Here is a 24,908-nt window from a genome sequence, read left to right on the forward strand (position 1 = left end):
CTATATGACTTTAGTAAAATCCAACTAGTGGTCTATTATCAATGCGTTCTGATTGGTTGAGCTACTACTAGGCTACATGTTATAGCCCACTAGTAGCGAGAAGCGCCGGTTTTGACAACCAAAACAATAACCGCTGAAAAACGTTTTGCTAGCTAAAGTTGTTTTCTCTCGATATTTTTGACAAACTGGTTGGATTTTACTAAAACAATTATTCCTCTCGCCCTCATGGCCTCTGAGTCAATAGCCCATGAGGCCGAAGGCCGAATGGACCATTGACTCAGAGCCCATTCGGGCTTGAGGAATAATTGTTAAGTTTATCTTGGTATGTATATAATAAATCCAAGCTTTGAGGTTATTATTTTTTACAGGCATTCGTTCTCGAACTCAAAAAATGTAAAATAGAACAAGTAGATCGTGCTTCCCTTCAAATGCATTTGCGTTAACCCTTTAAACCTCAACATCCACATGCAAATTCTCCAAACTGATCTCTATACATTTCCTTTAAGAATAAGTTGAGAAAATGTGGCTATTATTTCTCTGATCAATTCTCGATGAACAGGACAACGCTTAATATTGTTCTTGATCACAAGTTCTGAAAACTCTTCCGTTAGTTATAGTTTTTCAATTGTACGAATTTATGATAAATACCCCTTCACCAGAGAAAGATTGTTTTATGGTTATTAATATAAGCGCTGTACAATTTTCAACAGGACAGTTTTCAGTGATAATTAGAAACATCTCCAAAGACAAAAATTATCCTACTACAATCAATCGGGCTGCTAAGAGCGTCCAAGAAGCCATGATTCAAGGTTTACCTAAAGGCGTTTCTATTTTGGAAAGCGCATTGCAATGGCGTCTTCTAAGCGAAGCAGAACTGGTAGCTTCGGAGTCAGTAGAGGGAACCTTAGTAAGTCAAGGAAGCGCTGAATGGACCATAAATAGAAGACTCATACCCTCTGGTATCTATCAAATCAAATTCACTGCATCAGTCAAGATTGGTGATCCAGCCGCCCCGCAGACTCTCCAGGCGTTTGATTATGGTTTCATTGAAAGCATCCCTGGTCCAATACTTGCAATAATTGACGGTGGGAGCAGAGTTCGATGGGGGTCACCAGAAAATGTTACAGTGGATGGTTCGCTCAGTTACGATGGAGATATTGGTCCTGGAACCCATACTGGCCTTAATTTTACTTGGTCTTGTTCATTGAATAATTCAATCAGCTATAGCTGCTTCGGTGCATTTGCGAACGAAAACGCCAATGCCACAGGCATAATTATCAATACAGAAACACTCTTAGCTGGAAATGCTTACGTTCTAAAGTTGACTGTTTCCAAAGATACAAGACGTGCTTTTGCTGAAATGAAATTTGAAATAGCCGCCAAGGTAGTACCGCAAGTGATGCTAAGGTAAGAGTTGTAAGTAGGGAATACTCTGAAAACTAGTATACAGCACAATATAGAGTGAGGCAATGGCGGATCCAGGGGAGGGGCCCGCAGGGCCCGGGCACCCCTCTTATTTTTGGCCCCAGCTGAGGCCCGATCCGTGGCCCCTTATCTCAGGGATTGGATGACCGCCACCCACTTTCTATGAAGTAATCGCTATATTCTTTTCATCTCCAGATGCTTTATTGATTGCGGTAAAGTAGTGTCTGCTACAAGCAAGCTCCGCGTGACTTCGGAATGTCCCAATTCAGCATGCAATAGTTCAGTTTACGAGTGGCGTCTTAAGCAAAGAAAGGAGGCAGATCGGTGGGAGAATATACCTATTTTGCCTAATATGACATCCACTGTGGTAAATGCCACTAACATGATCATCAAGAAAAATTCTTTGCCCTCTGGTTTCTACTTCAGTTTACAACTCTTCGTAACATCTCAAGCAGGGTCGGAAGGGTTTGGAGTCCTGGAGTTCGAGACCGCCGGAGCTCCACACGGTGGGTTTTGCGCGAAGTCAATCAACGAGGGTGTGGCGCTTGAGACGGAGTTTACGTTTGAATGCTTTGAATGGGAAGACAAAAATGCTCCAATAACTTACGAATTCCGTGTTGAAAAGGACATGATATCGTATGGAAGGTCTCCTAAGTCTAGACCTACAGTGTTAGCTGCCGGACAACAAGAAAGTGATTATCAGCTACAAATAAACATCATTATAAAGAACTCCATTGGTGTAGCGGTTGAGGAAAAGGCATTTGTCAAGGTAACGTTTAGATTTCAAACTGAAGCATATACCTTCGCGTATACTGCTTGAAAGAAAAAATGACATCAGAATATCACGTTATCCTAGTCCCATACTTTTTTGTGGATAATCGATTTTAAAAATACGCTGCAGAAAAAGGTTTGCAAGTAGGGAGGTAAACGTGCGATTTAAATTCCCATGGCACCTTTCCTCCATGATTGATTTCTATAGCGGAGCACTATGAGTAAGAAAAACTGGTCACCTGTCTTTGCGGGATGTTTTGATCCTGACGTTAGCGTACTTCCTTACGTACATGTATACATACGCCCGTACAGTCTTTAAGGGAGAGAAAAGCGAGTCCCAGATATACAGCTTACTAAAGGTGTTTTTGTTTTTTAATAAGGTCATGAGATCTTCCAAGTTTGACCCATGTTTCACTCCACCAGAAGAAGTAGGCGAGCAGTTAAAACGCCTTGTAGTCTTTGAGGGGTGTAAGCTAGACGGACTTCTGAATAAAGGTGAAATCAACCAGGGAGCACAGCTGGCACTGTCGGTACTTAAAACTGCCAAGGCAAAGTCAGTTTGCGGACAGGGGTTAAGTTTGATTACAATAACACAGGTTAGTACATTTAAATTTACTAAGCAATTTCATTTTAAGGAGGACTTCTTGTTGAAACTTCATTCAACTCGGACTCCAACATTGTTGAATGCTTATCTCAGTAAGTTGTTGGGATGCGGATCGGGATTCAATGGCTACCCTTTTTCCGAGACCGAGAAATTTGCACTGTCTTCTGTCTTCTTCTGTCTTCTTCTCTTACGATGAAAGCTTAGTTGAAGAGAAAGCGACCCCGAATGCAAGGCTATCTTTAGCGCACTTAATGGATGTTAATAAAGTGTTTTGTCTTTGTCGCAGTTTCTTGGTACCTCATGGGCATCTGGTGTTGAATCTGACTCAGAAAACCAACAGATTACCAGTACTATTCATGACTGCTCGCCAAAAATGATGACAGAACGTCATTGGTTCGGGTTCTATAACGGCTATCATAACACTGCTTTTCTTGATCTACCTAGATATCAGACACCATCACCGAGAAGTTCTCAGCAATAAAACCAGCGAGTGGCAAGATGTCTGATGTCATATTAGGTGTAATTAATGAGGCAACTGTGGAAGGAGGAGATGGAGCCAAAGCTTTGGTACCACACATTTCTTCTTATATATCTATCGGCCAATCCATCTGCCTTAGGTCCTGACCTCCATACGTTACTTTGTCTTCTATGTGTCCCCTACTTATACTGTTGTCCAGTTTTCATTCCTTTACTCGTTCTACGATTGACGGTATGTTCCTGTCTTTCTTTTCGCCAGATATTTTTTCTGTCCTCCATTATTTACTCAGATGAGATATAACGCTTACAATTTAATGAAATAAAAAGAAAAAATATATATATATATATAATTTTTTTTTTTTTAGTGGAATAAAGAACGAAAGAGACAAATCAGTTTATTAGCGTAATGGCTTGCACCATACTTTTCATACTGACCGGCTGAAGCAGATTGGCGGCTTTCATGGAAAAAATTTTACCAATCTGTTGAGGAATGCCAAAAATCACGATACAGAGGACCAATCAGCAAATAATCTGTCCTCCTCCCTCTTTTCCGTATTGTATTGTATTCACGTGGCAATTGAGGTTGCCGCATGGTGTTATACAGCTGCACATGTTAGTGATAAAAAGAAGCAAGAAAATTAAAGAGATGTCTAAATAATTAACCAGTATTTGTTTGGAGTTAAAGAACGTTGGAAAACCCATCGCTGTCAAAAAATGAACAAGATGATCAATTTGTTGTAGGAAATGGCACTTAAAATGTCCGAAAGTGCAACATCAACACTTGCCAATGCCTTGGACGACCCAGAGGAACCTTTCACTCCTGAATTAGAGGAAAGAGCCACAAGTGTCGCAAGTTGCTTGAGGAACGTTATGAAAGGAGCAAGTCAAGATGCTGGATCGACTTCGGGGGATTCCTCGTCTTCAAAGGTAGAAAAATATGGCTAACTCTGTTTGATCTTACGTGCAACGATTTTAAAGGGACAGTCAGAATAGGATACTTTTAAGGTCCGGGATTGACCTTCGGACCCGGAAGCCTGTTTCATATCAGTTTTCTTTTCTGACCAAGTATTAGCTGGCATGGCACCATGAAAACGCACCAAATCGTTATGCACCATACTGCCATTGTACTTGTTCACCTCGTTGGTTGTTCCTGGTCGAGGTTTAATCCACATTGAGCCCATTTCCCCAAATTCCCGATAATTACCTTGCCCGGAAAGCTGCTATGTCAAGACCCAAATCTCACTAGTTTTGCAAATACATGATTAAGTTCTCAATGATGTTTGCTAATATATCACTCCGGACCCGAAAGTTACAGGACTTTCGAGAAAGGGACAATGCTCCATTGTTAATCACTCCCCTAAAGAAGTCACTCACTATTCCAGCCCTTCCCCCGTCAGTTGTGAGATATATACGCTGGGATATACGCTCGGATTTACGCTAAGTTGTACGCAGAGAATTGTCTGAAAACTGGTATTTATCAACTTCTTTCAACTTCTATATGTAGAATAACGTCGAACAAGCTTCTCAAAACCTGCAAAACATGAGTGATGCGTTTTTTGGTCGCTTGGTGCGGTCAGAAAATTTAGTAATTAAAACAGATGATCTCGCGCTAGCTCTAAAGAAGGTCTCCTCTGATGATGTTAAGGGTCTAAGTACGGAAGAAGGACCAACAAAGTTTGAGTTGCCCGGAAATCTTGGAAATATGGGTACTGGGGACATCAATGCAAAGGTAACAAGGCAGATAAGAGCCACTTAAAAAAAGTGTTGTCCTTTTGCATACTCTAGGACCCTTGCCACTTTCATATGTTTGTATTTGTTTTGGTCATATTTAGCTCAATGTCAAAATATGAGAGAAACAGCCTTGATTTTGTTAGTTATTCCTAATATTTCTTCACTTCTGACTGGCCAGGGCTAATTATTGGCAATGGTCTATCGCTATTCCAATTAGGTAGCCGGATTTTGGTGCCTGCTGGCTCCTTCATGACAATGTTCTTTTGAAACTAACCCCTTTATTCTTGTTACAATTGCAGATGACGGCTGTTAAATTTAACCCTTATACCTGGAACAATAGCAGCAAGGCCATCCAATCAAATGTTATCGGCCTCGAGTTACAAAATGGCAACACGAAGATCAATGTGTCGAACCTTGATGATGACATTGTGATGGTCATTCCAATAAGCAGCCCAGCCGAGCAAAATACAAATACTAGTAGTCCAACAGAATATTCTTTTCTTAAGCCAGACAAAATGTCAATCCGTTCTTATAACGCACAACTGGCAGAGGTCCCCGTTTCAATTAATATGGCTGTGGTGGAAAAGGGTTTATTTCTTGTTAAAGTCTTTGTGAAATTTGGATCCAGACCCACGATAGACAGCTTTGACCACAACTTTACAAACTCGTTCACATCATCGTGTGGAAACCAGACAAGCGGCATGCAGAACCTTTCATCCTGCCTTCCTGATGAGTTCTCCATGACAGTGGTGCCACCAAGTGCAGGTCCTCTTTATGCTGGAATACTTTTAGTAGGAAATAAAAACACTAACGAAAACCCCAGACAAAAGAGATCATGCTTCGGCCAGGGCCGACAAAAGCGGGCCTGTGTTGGTTTTAAAGATCCACCACCAAAAGGAGTCACCAGAACAGTTATTCCACAGTACGACTCATCTACAGATGTAAATTATACAATGACCATTACCCAGTCCAGTTGTTTGTATTGGTCGGAAGAGAAAGACAAGTGGGAGTCAGAAGGTTGCAAGGTACTTTACCGGATAATAAGTAGACACTATCTTTGTACCACATTGCAGACATAAAAAAAATCTATTTTGTTAAAGTTTGCCAAATGGAAACTTCTGTCCAGTATCTATGATGGTTAGACTGGCTCCCGTTGTTCACTAATATACATAACAGTAATTACGTCGACCTTTCAGGGCATAAAGAAAAATCAAGATGACAGTGTTTTAAACATGGTAAAGAATTGAACTGATTTAACCAATTAGCTTGTCGATAAAACTAAAAAAGGTACCGTAAATCATCTAATAAACGCCCCGGGTGGGAGGCGTTTATTCTTGTAACTTATTTTAACAAACTCAAGAAAATTGCATACAGTATGCTTTCGGCCAAAAACGTTTTTGTGTTAACAGTATCTCAGAATCTCGGCTTATCCTTACTTTGAGCTTGAAATTGAACATGACATAATGCACAAACCGATGTTAATCAAGAAATGAAATTAATAAATTGATTGACTTTGCTCTATTTATATTTCGGCATTTCTTAGTATATTGGAGCAATTTTTATGGGGGTGTTTTTTACAGAGGGGCCTTTAATACAAACTTAAAAGCGCAAATCCTATAAAATTACATCATCGTCCTAGGAAACATTATCATTCTATAAGACAACATCATTAGAAACTTTAAAAAGCTAAGTCTTAAGCTTAGATTTAAAAGAAGAAAGGGAATCGCAAGATCTAAGCTCGAATTCAAGTGCACTCCAAACAGAGAGTGCTGCAATAGTAAATGACCGGCCACCGTAAGTCTTGAGATTAAACTTAGGTGTACAAAGTAACAATTGATTAGAGGATCTAAGAAGTCTACCAGGTGTATAACACTTGATAAGATCAGTGATATAGTTAGGTGCAGCACCTTGAAGAGCTTTAAATGTAATCACACAATTTTGAAAGTTAGCTTATGATCAATAGGTAACAAATGAAGCAAGGTAAGCAACGGCGTGATATGTTTGTGTCTACTAGTAAGGTGAATAAGGATAGCAGCACTATTCAGGACACTCTGCAAACGTCTTAAGATACATTTTGGTTGACCGTAGAGCAACGAGTTACAATAGTTGATCCTTGCAGTAGCAAAGGCATGAATTAGAGTTTTGCTTGTATCGTGAGAAATAATATTGCAAATCTTAAAAATATTGCGTAGATGAAAAAAAGAAGACTTTCATACAGCAGTAACGTGCGGTACCATCGATAGAGAGTTATTAAAAATAACCCCCATGCTTTTAGCGATACTTGAACAGTCAACAATGTCAGGAGCAATCACCAGGTTTTTTAGCTACGGACGTGGGCGATAGAAGGATGAAAACACTATACTGGTTTCTTTCTTCCCACTGTTCAGTTCCAGTTTATTTTCTAGGGTTTGTAACTAACATAAAATGGATGTCTTCTTTAGGTTGCACCTGAGTCAAACTCCACTCACCTTGTGTGCCGTTGTAATCATCTGACGTCCTTTGGTGGGAACTTCATACAAGCACCGAATCCAATCGACTTCGACAAAGTTTTTACTGAGTTTGCAAATCTTGCTGAGAGTGGCAACATTTCCGTGCTTGTGACCATTGCTTGCGCTTTTCTTATTTATTTCGTCGTGATTGTTTTTGCGAGAAGAGCGGACAGAAGAGATGAAAACAAGGTTAGTATAAGTAGGGTGTGAAAGTAACCGTGAGGTCTCCGACCAAAACGATTTTTGTACGAACACTCGAAGTGGTGATGGGTGATGGAATAGTTTTTGCTGTTATACTCTGTTATAGCTATGAACATTCACCTCGTAGGTTCTGTGTACCCAAACTGATAATCTGAGTGGCCAAAGATTGCCTAAGATGATCAAGGGTGTACTCAACTCGCCGGCTTTTGAGAATATTCGCCATTCATAATAGTTAGTTAAGATGTTATAATTGACAGCCAAAGTTCATGTAAAAAAAATGATACATATCTGTGATGAATGCAGTCTAACCTTACGTTCATAGGGTACTTTTCTCTACGTTGTTTTTAAAAAAAGCAAAGAATAATGATTATAGGCCCTAAATATACACAATTGCGGCTTCAAGAAACATTCTGGAATTCTGAGTTTCTGAGTAAGAAGGCTATTTTAGTCTACTTATTCTGACTTTAACCAGGGACTGCATTTAAGAATATTATTAATATTTTTGTTGTGGCAGATGTGTCCTCCCAGGCATATAACCATTGTAGACGAAGGAAGCTATTATTATGATACAGTCATCTGCACGGGTGTTTGGAAGGATTCAGGAACAACAGCGAACGTGCTACTCACCATCAAGGGGGAAAGAAATGAACATAATCAGGTTGCACTGCGAAGTAAAGGAGATTCATGTGATACCTTTTCACGAGGAAGCATAAATGGATTTGTTCTGATAACCAAAGAATCACTGGGAGCTTTGAAAGAAATAACTCTGGAACATGATAACGCAGGAGAAAATCCTTCCTGGTTCGTGGAAACGGTGACAATCAGAGACAGGCAGACAGAAGAACAATGGACGTTTCCGATAAATCGGTGGCTTGCGGTGGAGAGGGAAGACGGCCTTATCGAAGTAACAGTTGACGACCAAAGCGTCACTTCCTTTACAAATCAGGTTCGTTCTCGCTTCGGACGAAAAATTGCAGACAGTCACTTGTGGATATCTGTATTTGGTAAGGCATCCAGCAGCACTTTTACTCGTGTACAAAGAGCATCATGTTGTCTGTCTGTTCTCTTCAGCGCAATGATTGCCAATGCCATGTTTTATAACATTGGCGGAGAATCAGAGGGAGCCATCCAGGTTGGACCGTTTAAATTTTCTTTGAGACAAATAATAGTCGGTGTGCAAAGTGGACTTATCGTTGCACCTGTCAACGTTTTAATTGTTTTTATGTTCAAGTCCAGCAAACCAAGATCTAAAAAGGGAGACAAATATAAAGAAATGGATCAAGCTCAACAACTAGTTGACAAAGTGAGGGATACTGGCTGTATGCTGCCTCACGTTTGTGTTTACATTGCCTGGTTTCTCTGCTGTACCACGACGCTTGCAGCAGCAACCTTCACGTTATTTTATAGTTTAATGTGGGGTAAAGAAGTTGCGGAACAGTGGTTGTCCTCCATCTTGATATCAAATGGACAAGACATCTTTGTTGTTCAACCAACAAAAGTAATGCTAGCTGTTGTTTTGATTTCATTGCTGATGAACAAACCTAAAAAGAATAATAGCAAAGATTTAAATGATGATATAGACAGTGTCTCCTGTGAAATCGATTTGCTAAGTGATAACCCTAAAGAGCGTTTTAAGCGATCGAGATTAGAAGCCATTCGTGAGCGAACTAAAAAGGAGGTGAAGCTGGCAGGAATGACGAAGGAGATTGTCATCCATTTAATTTTTGTCTTTTTCTTGGTGGTAGTATGCTATGGAAACAAGACGCAGTATCGTATTATGATGACAACGACACTGCTTGATCCATTTGCAAAATTTGACCTGGTAAGGAAGTATTTTTATATAATAACCTGAAAACATCCCTGACTGGGCCTCCATGATTATCAGCACGAAATGCCTTAAATGTGGTACTTAATTTGAGACTACAATCGGTGAAGAAATTAGTTGAAACACCTTGCCCTAAAGGGCCTTTCTACTGTTTTGCTAACTTAAAAAATGGAAAGTAAAGTTTTCCCTCCCTCGTATCCTCCATGCAACATTATGCCACTGTTCAAGCTTCCTGTAGAAAACAACAAACACCCCAAATTTGTATGGAGGGGCGGAGGAGGAGGTGTGGATTGTTTTGTTCTACGAAGTTGCCCCAATTGAGGACAATGTCTCAACGATTTTGTCGCCGATTGCAAATATATCAAATATATCTTATATAAGTATGCAGCTGAGAAACTCGTTCAAACGACTAATGAATATAAGCGTACATGCTTCAAACGCTTTAATGATGATACAGTTTCTTAACAAAGAGTAAGAATGAAACCTTAATTTTTTATATTTCTTACCCGCCAATGTGTCGTTATCCATTATGACTATCGTTCGCCGATTTTTTTTTTTTTTTCAGGTAACAGGCAGTCAAAAACTAGATGGTTGGCTAAGGCAAGAGTTTCTCCCAAATATTTATCACCGATCATGGTACAATGGACTTCAGGATGGAGACATATACATTGGGAACAAGATATCCATACTGATTGGCATGCCGTGGATGAGACAATTGAGGATTAAAAGAGGCAAGTGAGTTGCAGCAAGCTATTACCATTCATCATGAACGAAACAATCGACAACAAAATCAAATTCACTTAAACTGGTAGTTCAGTTTATACGAAGGAATACACTTGCCCACATGTAGCCGGTGAAAAGCTGATACGCCAATCAACCTCAAAGCCTAAACAATGACAGTGTTCTTTTTGTACCACTGAATATCTATTGTTGACACTGCTGCTGTTATGGTGATGTACACGGAGATTTCCAGTAACCGTCGCTCATGTAGTACCTTCCGGAAGGATCTCTATATATAAGATTTTCTCAATTCTATCGAAAGGTGGCTCACTGGCACCATCAACACCCAGCAAATTTTAATGCTATTCAGTTTGCGACTGCTTAAAAGGAGTCGTTTATAATATCGAAGAATTCTCTTTTTTTCCTTATATATTTTGAATTCTTCATCCATCAAAGATGTTCCTTTTAACAATAAAATGTCAGAATCAAAAAGCTCATTGCAACTGCTATGTTTTTTCTCAGATTCTTGTAAGTCCCTTCCTGAACTTATCCAAGACTGCTATCACGACTACTCCAGCAAACACGAAGAAACCACGCCCCTGCGTCTTCCAGGCTGGAAACCACTTCCAAGCAATACGTCGTGGCCCGAGGCTCTAAACCTGTGCCCAAAACCTTGGCGTTACCAAACAAGTGAAGAACTGAATAATAATCCCATTAAAGCTACCTACAACACTTATGAAGGAGGTGGTTATGTCGCCGTCTTAGGATATGACGAAGCAACTGCCCAAGGTGTCCTGGGGGAAACTTTCGGTCATGGATGGGTTGACCGCCAAACACGAGCAGTGATCCTGGAGTTCGCGGTGTTCAACGTGAACACGAACCTCCTCAGCATTGCCACGTATTTTTACGAGGTTATTGCCACCGGTGCCGCCTACACTACTAGAAGGGTTGACACAGTCGAGTTGTACACAACAGAGTCTGGCGCTCTGCTGTTCTACCTAATTTGCCAATTTCTTTTCATGGCCATGGCACTTTATTACTTTATCTTAATGTTAGTCCATCTTTACCGACAACGACTTGGATTTTTCAAATCAGTTTGGAATATGGTTGATTTCTTAATGATCATTTCCTCTGTAGCGTCAGTGGCGTTTTATATGATTCGATCCAAGACTGTTCTGAAGAGCATCAAAGCCATTCGGAATAATCCCTATGAAATTGTGCATTTTCATGCTGCTCTTGATTGGGCCAACTGGGAAAACATTGCAACTGCTTTTGCTATTTTTATGGTTACCGTTAAGATGCTGAACCTGATCCGTTTTAACCCCTATGTCATATACTTATTTTCATCTTTCCGCCAGTCTGTTGGCTACCAGTTGTCCTACGTGGGTTTCTTCGTGATCATCTTTAACGCTTTCGTAATATCGGGAATGAGGTTTTTCGGCCGTACAGTGGAAGAGTATTCCAGTTACATCAATTCTGTAATGTCTCAGTTTGAGTTTCTTCTGGGAAAGGCTGTCCCACTGAGTGGCCTTCGAAGTGAGAATCCATTTTTAGGGCCTTCGTTCGCTTTCATGTACATGTTAATAATGACTGTATTCCTTATGAATATGCTAGTGTCGGTTCTTAACGAGTCCTACTCTGACGCCAAAGCAAACGCAGAAGAGAGTGCGGAGGAACTTGAGATGGCACGCTTTATTGGGGAGAGATTTTTAGAAGTTTTTAAGGGCAACAAAAAGCGGCCCGAATTCAAGTTATACTGTGATGAAGCAACATTTGTCAATATGTGCCAATCGGAAGCGGAACCCTTTTGTTTAAATTCTGAAAGTATAATTAATTGTACTGAAGAGAGGCTGGGAAAGGTTGAGAAAAGACTCTTTGTTTTATCTCGACGTGCAGAAAAGATGAATACTTCTTATGAGCAGGAGGAAACGGACTTCCTCGACCTCCTCCAAACAATGGTGAATCGTACGACAGGTGAAACCAGTCACATATAATTTTAAAAGAAAGAGAAACACTGGACTTTTAATTTTACAAAAATTTCTCATTATACCTGCTAACGTAAAGGGGCAATGTCAAGAGGGTGTTGCCGTTTTAGGTCAATTAATTTGCTCAGGTCATTACTCAGTGCCTTTACAATACACAAAATGCTCTCTTAGAGATATGAAAGATATCAAACAAATTTTACCATGGAGCACTAACTATAATATTTTTTTGATTTTTGTAACCATGGCATTATTAAAACTTGCAAAGGTTGGCAAAATTTTTCAAGTTTCAATACATGTCCTTCCTTCCCATCCGTGAAAACAGACAACAGGAAAAAGATTCAGTGCCTGAAAATATAGTCTTGAATAACAAAACTATACAATCATTTTCGGAATGCAATTGATGCAAAGGCACGTTTTAGCCTTTTAAAGATAGCAAATACCGTCACAAAGCCCTATTAATCACCATATCCAACTTTATTTAGTTATCACCCGCGCTACATCATGTAGTTAATACCCTGTCCGTTATCATGTTCATTGACTGCCTCTGTCAGAGGCAGACAAACCTGTTTGTAGTTGGACTTGAAGAGCAGCAACTTCTTCTCTATCAATAAAAGAAAAGATTGCTGTTCTTTAGGCCTATGCACTGCTGAACCCATAAGAGAGTGGACAATTATCGTTCTAGTCCTATCGGATAGAAAGACTGGTAAGAAACAGAAATAGAGAGGTTAAGGAGCACGGCCCTGAATTTAAATTTGCAAAGTGCAACCACTGAAATCTGCAGAGCTCTGTTACTACGCCAATCAGCTGTTTTCCGTAGAAAAAAAAAAGCCTAACGTTTTCGAAAGCATACGTCTCTCTCTGAAAATTTTTTCAACCATTGAGGGTATTCCAGCACCCAGGAAAAGTAAAAGACTGTTGCATTATTTAACTCTTATAATGGTTACAATTTGTGTAGCCTCTGTCCGATGCCCAAACTCCTAGCTCGTGCTGAAAATTATCAGCGTTTTCGCTGCTCCAAGGAACACCCTAGCAAATAGCCAGGTTACCGTCTGTACTCTTGGAACTTTTGTACTCTGTTAGTACTTTAAGTCATAAACTTAACTTTGGTCTTGTGTTCTCGGGAAGAGTAGCGACCGTTATAAACGCAACAATTTGTCTAGTCCCTGTACGACGTCTTCTCGGGCCTTCTCGGTCGATGCATTTCGGTGACGTATCCGAGACAGCTGGGAGAAAAAAACTTGCTTGGGCCACGTGACCCAAAACGCAGAGGCCTAGGGACTATGGCAAAGTAATAACGACGACGATGTCAGCCAGAAAGGCACGTAAGTGTGGAATACGAGTAGGAATTAATGGCCGCCTTTCCATGACGAAAATTCCGGTTAGAAATTTCCGAAAATTCCACGAGCCCAATGGAGCGGTACATACCGGTTGCACAGAACCCCACCCAGGCCACCGCACGTTTGGCAATTGTACTTGTAGACGGGATATAAAAGAGCGGTATTGGGGACAACAATGTTATCAAAAGAAAAGGAACATTTCCGTCGGGCCGACCGAAATGACCGGACGGACAAAATATTCCGGACGGACCCAATCGAAATGGTCTGTTCCATTTGATTTCTAACCAAAATTTCTTGAAATTTTAGATAGGCTGAGTTAAAAAGTAACGTTAACGTGACACGCACGCTATTTACAACTACAAAGGACAATATTGTTAATTACCAATTACTGGATTTGGGTGAGTATGGTATGAATAATTATGCAGATCGAGAAAAGGAGTTTACCCCGCCCGAGGCCGAGGCATTAATATTCATATCATAAGAAAGCCGAATCCAAAAATTGTTTTATTATTCATTTAAAATATTTCGAAATCAAGATCTTCTTAAGGTATTACCCATCTTACGGTGCTGTGGCCAGAGTTCTGTTCCCATTGTGGCCCTTGATTTACTGCGGGATCCAAGGTACCTATGTGGTGATGGAAAAAAAGGTGGTTCAGCAGACAACCAATAGTGCGATTTTGATAAACAGCTATTTCGAGGAAGGTTGTCAGAAAAATTGTGCACGCTACAATCCCGAAAGGTAATATGGGATATGATCAATACACTGTTCCTGGCAATGTAGCTGTCGAACCTACTTTTGTTGCTATCCTTTAGCATTTGCAAACATATGCCATGGCCTCCCGTGTCATTCTTTCAAATTTCTTTGAGAAACAGTTAACTCAAAACCACCCACAATGCCTTTCGGGATTGTCGCGTGCATTTTTTCTGACAACCTTTCTCGAAATAGCTGTACAGGAACAGTTCACTGTTTAGGCTCGATTTCCTTCGCTCTTTCGGTCCTAGCGCGGGCTCATTTCCCAACTAGACGATAGCAGAAATCGTTTCACTAAAAGCTTGTACTCTTTATATAATAGTTTCTGGAATGGGGAATTATCAATTTTGCAGCTCGTTTGGGAAGTTTTTTTTCTGATTCCGCAATGGTATTTTGGAGGTAAATATAACCTCTGGTTTTAATTGAAGTTTTTTTTTTAAACTTGAACTAAAAATTTAAAAGTTCAGTAATCAGCTCGGTATTGAAAATAAAATAAAAAGGTAATGCGCAATTCAAATATCTTCTTGTTCCTCCTCGAAGACGACTTTAATTTGCTCGCCATTTCGAAAAGTCACGGAAGCGAGACGACGTGACGTCATATTGCCACGAGGGCTGAACCACCGTAACTATGTTCTGGCAGTCTCTAGCCTGTTCTACGCTCCGAGGCAGCTCCGAGGCGATTAAGAAAGAGCGAACATGAAAAAAAAAATCCGGAGGAAACTGCCAACTTTTCGCATACCTTTCACTTTCGCGTCTTCTTCACTCACTTCTTCCTGGAACAGGGTAGGTAGTCTGCGGAAACGCTCATTGGTCGTAACAAAATGGAATGGCAGTCACAGCAAAACATTGAAAGGAAACATCTGCAATATCGTTTTTGCAACAGAAATAATACAAATTTGGTAGCGCAAAGGTATGTAATTACACTATGAGGTAGATTTTTGTATATGAGTCAATAGCAAGCTTAAGTAAAAGTTTCTGTTGTCTTATAGCTAAGAACTTTATCTAGATACGCAGATCAAAAGAGTGTTTCCCAGTTCATAACAATTTCTTATTTTATCTGAGACATATATACCAATTAGAAAATAAGACACCGCGCAATACAAAAAAATGGAAACCTTTCTTTTCCTCGCCGGGTCTTGTCTCCTAACTCCAAAAACATAAATTAGTAATATCTGCACCTACTATGAATATTTATATTACTTTCACCACAGAGAAAGCCAAAAAAAAATGTAAAAATTAATTATAGATCATACTAAGTACAGTAATATATGGAATTAGCACTGCTGTAACGTATATTGCCATGTAATTGTGTAAATTCGCTATTTGTTTTTGTTTTTTTTGTTTTTTTCTTTTTATAACTTTATTTATTCTGTGTATTTTTTTTTTCTTTTCTGTGTGTGTTTTACTTGCAAATAAAATAAAATAATAAAATAAATTAATTTAAAAAAAGCTTAAGTAAAAGCGTTTTTTAAAAGCCTCCTCAACGATTTAAATCTACCGACGACTGATTTGGGGACACGAGACACATTAGATCATTGAAGAATTGAAGAATAACTTCAAAGTAGTTGTAATAAGAAATTTGTTCGGCTGGTTTTGTAGTTTGTGTAAGTCTTTGAAAAACGAAATAAGCGCGTATATATCATTACCGTTACATTCTACGCATGCCATACAAACAAACATGCATATTCCCTATACTCCCTAAAGGGTCTTATTAGTTTATAGTCAAATTTTTATTTAAAAAAATAATAGTAATAAGAAGTAGGAAATAACTAATGTATAAAAAATTAATCACAAAATGAAAATAATGCATCATGGGATAGGATGAGCTATTTAAATTCAATTATTGATTGGAAGAAGTTGTTTGACAAGTCGCCTTTTAAAGATGTTAAGTGAGTCGGGTGATTTAGCATAACATCCATCAAATCGCAATTAAAATCAAGGGAAAAATCATTGTAACAAACCTTCGTTAACATTGTCGTTAACACTTGCTTCCATCGCAGAAATTAATAACTATTCCCACTTGACGAGCTGCTCACGCGGAAACTTCAGATTTCTGCTCCACTATGCAGTACAACATGAATAGAAAAACCATTAGGTTTATTTTGGCTGTTTCGGCCGAGCACCGCAGATATAACAATACATTATACAACATCTTCTATATTACATTCAAATATATGGTGTAAGAACTAGAACAGAGCTGAGCGACAGTTTACACAGAATAGTGTCAGAACAGAGGCCAGAAAAAACCTGCCGAGAAAAAACCTCAGTAAGGAAAAAAACTCGGCAGGAAATCTGGGTAGGATCCATGGCTCATACTCTGAAAAGCCCATCCTACGAAGGCTACCCAGTTGGAAGGACTTTGCCCTTATTTACAAAACAAGTATTCCAACAAAGGACGGCAAAATCTAAATAATTTAAGGAAACGCAAACAAGCTAAGAAACCCCTGGAAAAATCGAACTGTCACTAGTAAATCAAATATATACTAAAACAAATAAATAAATAAATAAATAAATAAAATATAACATGAGCTAGACGAGGTGTCGGCCTAGAATGCTTTCCCACGTTATAAGCATCCCTTTTATAGCGCTCCATTCTACCCATACTGCACTTCAACTGCCCCAGTCCCCACTGCTCCCGTGCCGCAGAAATATTTCATTTCCGGCTAATTCGTATCCACTCAAACGCTGGAAATTCCATTTCCTTGTAAATGTTGTTTAACGTTTCCTTTGTGATGTGAAATGACGGCATTTAGAACTATAAGCGCGCATCAGATTTATCCCAGACAGTCTAACACAGGTGTTCAACTTAAATTGAAGTCGCTCCCTGTGTTGCGCAACTAGTATTTGAGTGAGAATAAGCCGTGGCGGTTAAAATAAAACCAGAAACAAGAGCGCCATAAGACTGTCGAACATGAGTTGTATATAGTGTAAGAGTAATAGACTGTTTGTTCCGGGCGCGCGCTCGACCTTGCTGGTTTACACCACCCATTTTCGATGCGCAAATGTTACATGGGATTTAGTTATGTTTATGGATAGCTTTTGAATCACCTTTATGTCAAACGGCAATCGTTAATTTCTACTGTTGCTTATGGTTTCTTTCGTTGTTATGCATTGTGTTCACATCGACAGATCGACTTCGAGCTATTGACTGAGGACCTTTCAAACGCTTCCTGGCATGTGGGTGAGATATTCACTGAAATAAATCGACGATAGTATACAACTATCCCCCGAAGAGGAGGTGAATAGTGGTCGCGAAGCGTCGAGGTATATATTTAGCGCTGTTCACCGACAAGCCAAAGTTCGTCGCTCTCTTGTATTAGTTTGTACGAATGCTTTATTTATAGCTCAAATTTCGTCTTTCTCCCCGAAAAGTCTCGAAACGAGATGCCATTTTGGCTCCGGTTGCAAAACAGTGAATAGCCAAGGATATTCCGAGTTAAGGGAGCCAATCAAAACGCGCGAAAATTGTTATTCACCGATCTGGCAAAAACTAAAATCAATTACTGGAACGGATTGATGAATTACACAGTCGATTAGCATACACCAACTAGGAGAAAACGAGTCAGCCTGCATAGCATGGCGGTTTTGTCGGGAGCACCACTGAGAGGCGAAGCCGCAAAAAACGCGCGCAAAATGCGCGAACTAGCGATAAAGCCGCGAGAAAAATAAAAGCCAAACTGCTCCCGCCCCAATCCCCTCGCGGTTTCTCTGCCCTCTCCTGCCTATATTATTTAACGCGCCCAACCAAAACCGCCATGCTACGCAGGCTAAAAACGAGTGCGAGAATGCGATGTCCCGTACATGACCATAGATTGGAAAAAAGCAATCAAATATCAGAGACAGTTTGCGAAATTATATGCAAGAAACAAAACTGACGAAAACTTCGAGCTTAAGAAGAAGTACAGAAATTTGGCCCCGAAAGAGCACAGGAAAGCAATTAAACATTATATGGAAATCGAAATCGGAAAAGATGAAGGAAAAAACCCAAGAGATTTTTTCACAATTTTCAGCCATTCATTAGCAACAAAACTACTGAGAATAATCCCATCAGTCCGAATACAGATGGAAATGTAATGGAGAATAATGTGGTCATCGTTGCTAATTGTTTTGCAGATTATTTTGCTAACGTAGCGGAGGGCAACACGTACTTGATTTACGTAACGAGGATCGCCAACATCACGCAAGCATCAAGTCTTTAAACTAGAAAATATCATGATGTAGCCTTGGATTTCAATTTCCAAGCAATTCCTGAAAAAGATGTGTCAGACGTTCTTGAAAACATGATTCCTAGAAAATCGCTTGGTTGGGACTCTTCTACTGTACCCATCCTCCTCAAGAAAACTGCTTCCGCTATTGCTCCAGCTTTGGGGGCAACATTGAAACATTGTATTGACGAGGGCTCCTGGCCTACGAAGTGGAAAATGGAGGAATGAACACTCGTACTCAGAAAGGGAGACGTGCTTTTGATCATATTTGCATGGAAAAGGCGCGTTATAAATTTTTAATTATTATTATTATTATCAAACAAGATAGAGAAAATTATCGCCCGATCACAGTACTTCCAGTACTTGGCAAAGTGTTCTACAATCCTCGTCACAAATCTTGAAACACTTGTGTGATTTTCCGGTCCCCAATGTTGATTTGGGTTTGCAGTCATTTCAGTGCTCCAAAATACGCTCGGCTCAACATTGGGAAAGGAGATAGGGCACATTTGAGTGAGAACAAAGGCGTGGAGAGTGAATGTGAGAAATTTGGAAAAAATCCAAGACAAATGGCTCCTGTTTCAACGATTGGTGACGAGTATTGTAGCATCTACTTCACTGAAAATTAAAAAGATCTCAGTTCAGCCCCGAAGTGCCAATTCAGCCCTGCAGGCCAAATTAAGGCTGATTTTGCCTCTTCTGGAGCCATTTGAGTACAATTTAGACCAAAAGAGCTCCATCAAAAGGCTACTCCAGCCCACCCACGCATCCGTCGTGCTGTATCCAAACAATTCAAACGATTCTTTGTCTGGGAGAATGACCACTCACGCGATGCCATTACACTTGCAAGCCAACTATTCGTCAGCTTAGTCGTTCTGACGGATAAATGTACCTGATCGTGCAATAGGAGATCCGATATGAAAAATGTTTTCCTATGTTTTACGCTGAATAAGCAAAGTATTATAGTAAATGTATTATCAAGTAACCTCCTCCCTGGGAGCGTGAAAAATGCAACGTTTCTTCCTGAACTTCCTTCTTGATGGACGAAACATCCATACAGTTCTTTGTACTGAGAGGTCTGAACACGTATTTCGTCACAGAAATCCTTAGGAAAAATCCATGTCTGGTTCGATGGCAATATCAACGTTCATAGATATCTTGCGTTTTTCGAGCTACATGACCTCGGAGCGGGGAAGGAGAGCGGGAGGCGGAGGGAGGGGTACGGATGTGATAAAGCCGTAAGCTACAATTTTGGAAAAAATGAATGGAAAACCTACACCCTCCTCCCCCCACAATCAAAGATGAGAAAATGGCGCGTTTTTGCCCTTCGGGCGACTTCATCCTTGATTTGGCGGGGGGGAGGGGCTGGGGTTTTCTGTTCAATTTTTTTCTGTCCAAGATTGTAAGTAATCTCAGCGTGTTTGAACCTTTCTTGACCCCTTAAATATGTTATCCTAAATATGGGCAATAGTTACAAACAAGAGCCATAAGCGGCCAGTTGCGACAGTACATAAATAAATAAAACGTGCTTTAGGAGGCTAAGAGAGATAGTAGTGGCCGTGGTTCAGGAAGACTGAAGGCTTATAAACCGATCCCTTGATTAGACCTGATTACAGTCGAAGAATTGGCTGCGGAATCATTCGGGTTACAAGGTCAGGGGTGGATGACACATCGAAAGGGAGATTCCCCGGCATAATGCTCCAAGCCAGTCAGTCTTCCCACGCATTAATGGCTTTTGACTATTTTTGGAAAAGACAAACAAGCTGTATTTTCATAAATTTTGAGTGTCTCTTCACTCGTTCATTTCGTGTATTACTAAGGTCATTTGTTAGTATTCCTTTGCCACCCTATAACCACGTAAGAAATGCTGAGTATGATACAATTGATGCAATAATTTCCTGCTCAGTATATATAATCGCCAACCTCGTCCCCTGGGCTTTTCTCTAAAAAAAATAGGTGGGGCGGGAAAAGGCCCCACATATTTTTTGAGGGAACAGCCCAGGGGACGAGGTTGTATAATCGCGTGACATGCCGATGATTTCTTCAAGGAAAGAGAGGAAGAAACATAGTCCTTGTGTTTATGCTTATAGGCATTGACCCGAATGAATGCAATAAGTAAAAGCAGAGAGAAGCCTTCTTCAATTCAACAAACTGTATAACTGCTCAAAGAAATAGAGACGAATACGACGGTGAGTGATAACTACAATTGGGTAGAGCAGGCTTATTGGAGACTTTGCAATGAATTGCACAGTAGGTGAGTTTCGATTTGGTTTGTTTTAATTTGGTACACCCTTTTCAAGCGTACTTTGTTGATTTAAGATACACGGTTTTGACGTTCATAACTGTGATCCTAGTCAATGGCTGGACAGTATACTCAGCGATTCAAAAAGTAAAATGCTATCACTCACTGAGAAAGACTCTCAACATGGAAACAATCAGCTCGGTTATCGTTTTATACTAGAATTTGTCGTTTTTCTTTTTTCACATGCATTACGTATAAAAGGTGTAAGGGGTTTACGGGCAACTCCGGCGCTCGCTGAGCGTAGAGGTACCAGGTACCTTAGTTTACATCTTGGTGTTCTTTGATCTATACAGCAGCTCGTATGTCTTGCTTACAGCATCACTTAACGAATTCACTGCTCGACAACTAACCGTAACTAATCTCAACTACTAACTACCTTGTGCTAAGTACTGGCCACTTATATGAGCAACACGTAGGTACGTTCAGGCTTGCTGGCCATGAGATTTGTAAACGCTTTTCCGAATGACTTAAACAAATTTCCTGTTGATAACCAAAGTGGAATAAACAAACCCATAAAAAAACCAATGAAAGCGTGACAGCTAAACCCACGAGGCTCTACCTTATACCAAAACAGGAACTCTGATGTAGGTGACAATCAAGGTCAGCGATGGTTCCAAAACGTGCCCACTTCAAGGACTGACACTCAAATTCAATAAATGACATTCATGTTCAAAACCTACTTTAAAAGGTAATAGAATTTGAAAACCTGTCGACACAAATACGGATTAACCTTGATCTATAAACCGATCATAACAAGACCCTAGTCACGAGTGAAACGTCAAGCACAAACACGAAATAAACTAAAAATAACCGACAAAATACTTCACAACAAAGGTCAGCTGAGTACTGATACAAGATCCTCATCGTTTTCTTCTCGTTTTAGAGGAAGTGTCCTTTCCGGAAGCGGTAATTGTTTTCTCGCTGTGTCCATTAACAGTTACCTTAAACGCAGCAGTAATACTGGTAATATGCCAAGATCCATACAAGGAGCTTAGGGGAACAGCCGCCAACTACTTCATTTTAAACCTTGCTGTGTGCGATTTTCTCATCGGCTTTCCCGGCGAGCTACTGCTTGGACTTCGTCATTGGTTTCCTGACAACCGTACGCTTATACAAGCAGGGTATTCTGTCAACCACGTAGCGGCTCTTGCTTCGATTTTTACGATCCTTATCCTTGCAGTGGAACGGCTCATTGTCATCGCTTTCCCCTTAAGAAGAGTCAAACTGACGACTTGTAACAGAAATCTTTGTTTTACGGCAGTGTGGTTATCAGCTTTAACCTTGGCGATGCCTACCATTATACGTTGGGACTTGTATTTAAAATCTGATATATCTTGGGGTTTTGACTTCATCTGCATCCCTATAACAATCATGGTTTTTTGTTGCTACACGGGGATTTACGTTCTGGTAAGAAGACAGTTGTATCGCAATGTAGAAAGGGAACGGTTATTAGAAGGACAGTCTTTGACAGAAAATTCTCGCCTGGTGCAAAAGCTGAAAATGAAGGAGAGAAGTGTGGCGTACACAACATTCATATTGGTTTTGGTATTTTCGGTTTGTTGGATTCCAGTATCTGTCGCTGTAAACATAAATGCATGGTGCAGGGCATGTCTTTGCGAATACAATTGGCACTATGTGGTTTGTTTGACACTTCTGCACCCAGTGCTGAACCCGATTGTTTACTCATTACGTACCGCTAGGTTTCGAAAAGCTTTTAGGAGAGTTATCAGAAATAGTATTTTTTAACCTGTTAACAAAGGAGATGCATTTCTATAGCTACAAAAAAAGTAGTGCTATCCGGCAAGGAAAGATCAGCCAGACTGCAAGATATGACGGAAAAAAACCTTGTGTGGGGCAACATTTTGCTGTTAAATTTGCAATTAGCTACGCATATTTCGTCCGAATTTATCATACCCTTGGATCTTCTATCGGATCACGAGAAGAAAGCACAAAACTGTGTTAAATCATTGTTTAAAATGCACAATGGATGCACTCTGATGACTCGATATGCATGTTGTTTTTTCTTCTAGATTCTCAGTTTTCCTAAACTGGAAAAACATTTTTTCTGAGTACACTGTGAATTACAATAGTTTGAGACTTGAGTGTCTTTTAACTTCATACATTTAACTATTAAAATGTTTGGCATCTGGTGTATTGACTTTTATTTCTTTATTTTCGATCCTGGGGCCTGTTTTATCGAAAGTTCCGGTAACAGTTCGGGCCCGGAAAGCTGGTTTGCGTTCGGCGTATTTACCTCATCCAAGAGAGGATAAAAGGGACAGAGAAGGCATCCCCCATACACACCCTGTTCCCAGAGGTAATTCGTCTCGAGTTATTTTTAGAATCGGGATAAAGTTACCTCGCGCGCTGCGTGGATGTTTCGTGGAGGTTCCGCATGACTAAACGCCGTGCAAAAACATGTCGGGCGAAAGCCAATGAAAGCGTAAAGAGATCGAGAGCATTTCTGAACATCGAAGCGAAATGAGTCGGCGCTCACCTGGGAAAAGGAAATCGCTAGACTCTTTGACAACGCGTGAAATCAGTTTAACTCGAAGTTGTCGTAACGTCAGTGCTTTAATGAAATGGGAAATTTCGCCGGTCTATTGAACCCGGTCATTTGTATAATAAAGCAAGTAGGACGCAAAGTGTTATTTTTGTTGAATAATAAAGGACTAATAAAAGAATAAATATCAAACCAGAAATTGCTCTCTTCAAACTGTAAATTATGAATGACCCTGAGAGAATATTCAGTGTGTTAAGGATTTCCCTGCTGTACTGTTAGCTCTGTACAAGGGAGGAAGGGCGATTCTTTTTTAATTTCCGTTTCGCTGGCACAGCTTTAGCAGAAGTCTCTCTTTAGTCGTTTTCGTCGACAAAACAAATAGCAATATCGCTCTCCGCGTCTTCTGCCATTTTTTTCTGCGTCAATTCGTGAAGGACGCGTGGCTCTGAGCGTGAGTCACCCACGCGGAACACATTAGCGCTATGTGATTGGCTGTTGTCTAACCCCCTTGGGATCTATGGTCTTGCAAAATAACTCGAGACAAATTACCTATGGAATAGGGTGTGTATGAGGGATGCCTTCTCTGTCCCCTTTATCCTCTCTTGCCGCATCATATTCAAGATCAACGTTTCAATGATTTTGAAAACGATACAATGAAACTATCAGTTAACAAAGCAAAACTGACCGGTTTGTGCGCTAGGGACTCTGCTAATATTCAACAGGCTTTGATTTTAAAATTTGTCTTGGAGCCCGAAAAGTTTCCGGGCCTTTCAAGGCGCCATACAATATAGAAATTGCGGGAACGAATCATGTAATAAAATAATAACAGTATAATGATGGTGACGATAATAATAATAATAATAACGATAACAATAATGTATAATAATAATAACGATAATAATAATATACGATAATATTAACAATAATAATAAAAATAACAACAACAATAATAATAACAAAAATAATTACCAAGTAAATTATAATTATTATAAAAAATCTCCCAGAATCCTTTAAGGCAATTTTTTTAAAAAAGCTTTGTTTATAACTTTGACAATTTTATACGTAGAACAATGTCAGACCACAACAAGATAACATACTGATTTGGCATATAATATCTTCCCATGTCATATTTAGGGTAATGACGTCTTCAGTCACGTCATTATCGAGTTACAGGTTTTGGTTGTTTGGGGCATTTAAAAATAACCAGTTGACATCTGGCATTTAAAATTTAAGGGGACAATGAACATGAGCGAAAACGTCGGGAGACTAGGCTACGTTTCATCACACGGCAGTAGTGAAATGTGCAGGGAAATAATGTTCTACCTGATGATTTTTTTTTTTCATGATCAAAAGAGGGGCATGACGTCATCAGTCACGCGATCAGAGCGTTTTGAATAGTTTAATTCGTTTTTAAAGTACATTTTTCGTCATTAATTGGCAAGTTTTTGTTTTTTTTTCCCCTACAAATCTTTACACTGTATTGCCCCTAGGTAATAATAATTCCATATTCCTGTTTATCAAACTTTTAAATATGTTGATTATCATTGCTAATGTAAGTTTGAAGCATATTGATGGAAGTTTAAAC

The 24,908-nt window shown here is 39.8% G+C and overlaps 2 protein-coding genes across 2 annotated transcripts; both read left to right on the forward strand.

Annotated features, from left to right (window-relative positions):
- The first annotated feature begins 637 nt into the window (after nucleotides 1–637).
- On the forward strand, nucleotides 638–1,420 carry LOC140944351 (polycystin-1-like). The gene has a single exon (XM_073393516.1). It carries the CDS (start codon nucleotides 638–640, stop codon nucleotides 1,409–1,411), a length of 774 nt encoding a protein of 257 aa, XP_073249617.1. The 3' UTR covers nucleotides 1,412–1,420.
- Nucleotides 1,421–1,642: 222 nt separating this feature from the next.
- LOC140942851 (polycystin family receptor for egg jelly-like) lies at nucleotides 1,643–12,466 on the forward strand. Its single transcript, XM_073391863.1, has 10 exons — nucleotides 1,643–2,194; nucleotides 2,577–2,792; nucleotides 3,245–3,367; nucleotides 4,019–4,204; nucleotides 4,782–5,006; nucleotides 5,308–6,033; nucleotides 7,450–7,686; nucleotides 8,213–9,520; nucleotides 10,089–10,254; nucleotides 10,766–12,466. Exons 1-10 carry the CDS (start codon nucleotides 1,778–1,780, stop codon nucleotides 12,235–12,237), a joined length of 5,076 nt encoding a protein of 1,691 aa, XP_073247964.1. The 5' UTR covers nucleotides 1,643–1,777; the 3' UTR covers nucleotides 12,238–12,466.
- Nucleotides 12,467–24,908: the final 12,442 nt, after the last annotated feature.

This window comes from Porites lutea, chromosome 7 (genome assembly GCF_958299795.1).
Source record: "Porites lutea chromosome 7, jaPorLute2.1, whole genome shotgun sequence".
NCBI classification, from domain to species: Eukaryota; Metazoa; Cnidaria; class Anthozoa; order Scleractinia; family Poritidae; genus Porites; species Porites lutea.

Excerpts from the sequence above, each read along its gene's own strand:
- LOC140944351 (XM_073393516.1), top strand. The coding sequence starts at position 638 with ATGATAAATACCCCTTCACCAGAGAAAGATTGTTTTATGGTTATTAAT.
- LOC140942851 (XM_073391863.1), top strand. The coding sequence starts at position 1,778 with ATGACATCCACTGTGGTAAATGCCACTAACATGATCATCAAGAAAAAT. Across the intron at positions 5,007-5,307 it reads CTGGGGACATCAATGCAAAG|ATGACGGCTGTTAAATTTAA; the intron begins GTAACAAGGCAG and ends TTACAATTGCAG. Across the intron at positions 10,255-10,765 it reads ACAATTGAGGATTAAAAGAG|ATTCTTGTAAGTCCCTTCCT; the intron begins GCAAGTGAGTTG and ends GTTTTTTCTCAG.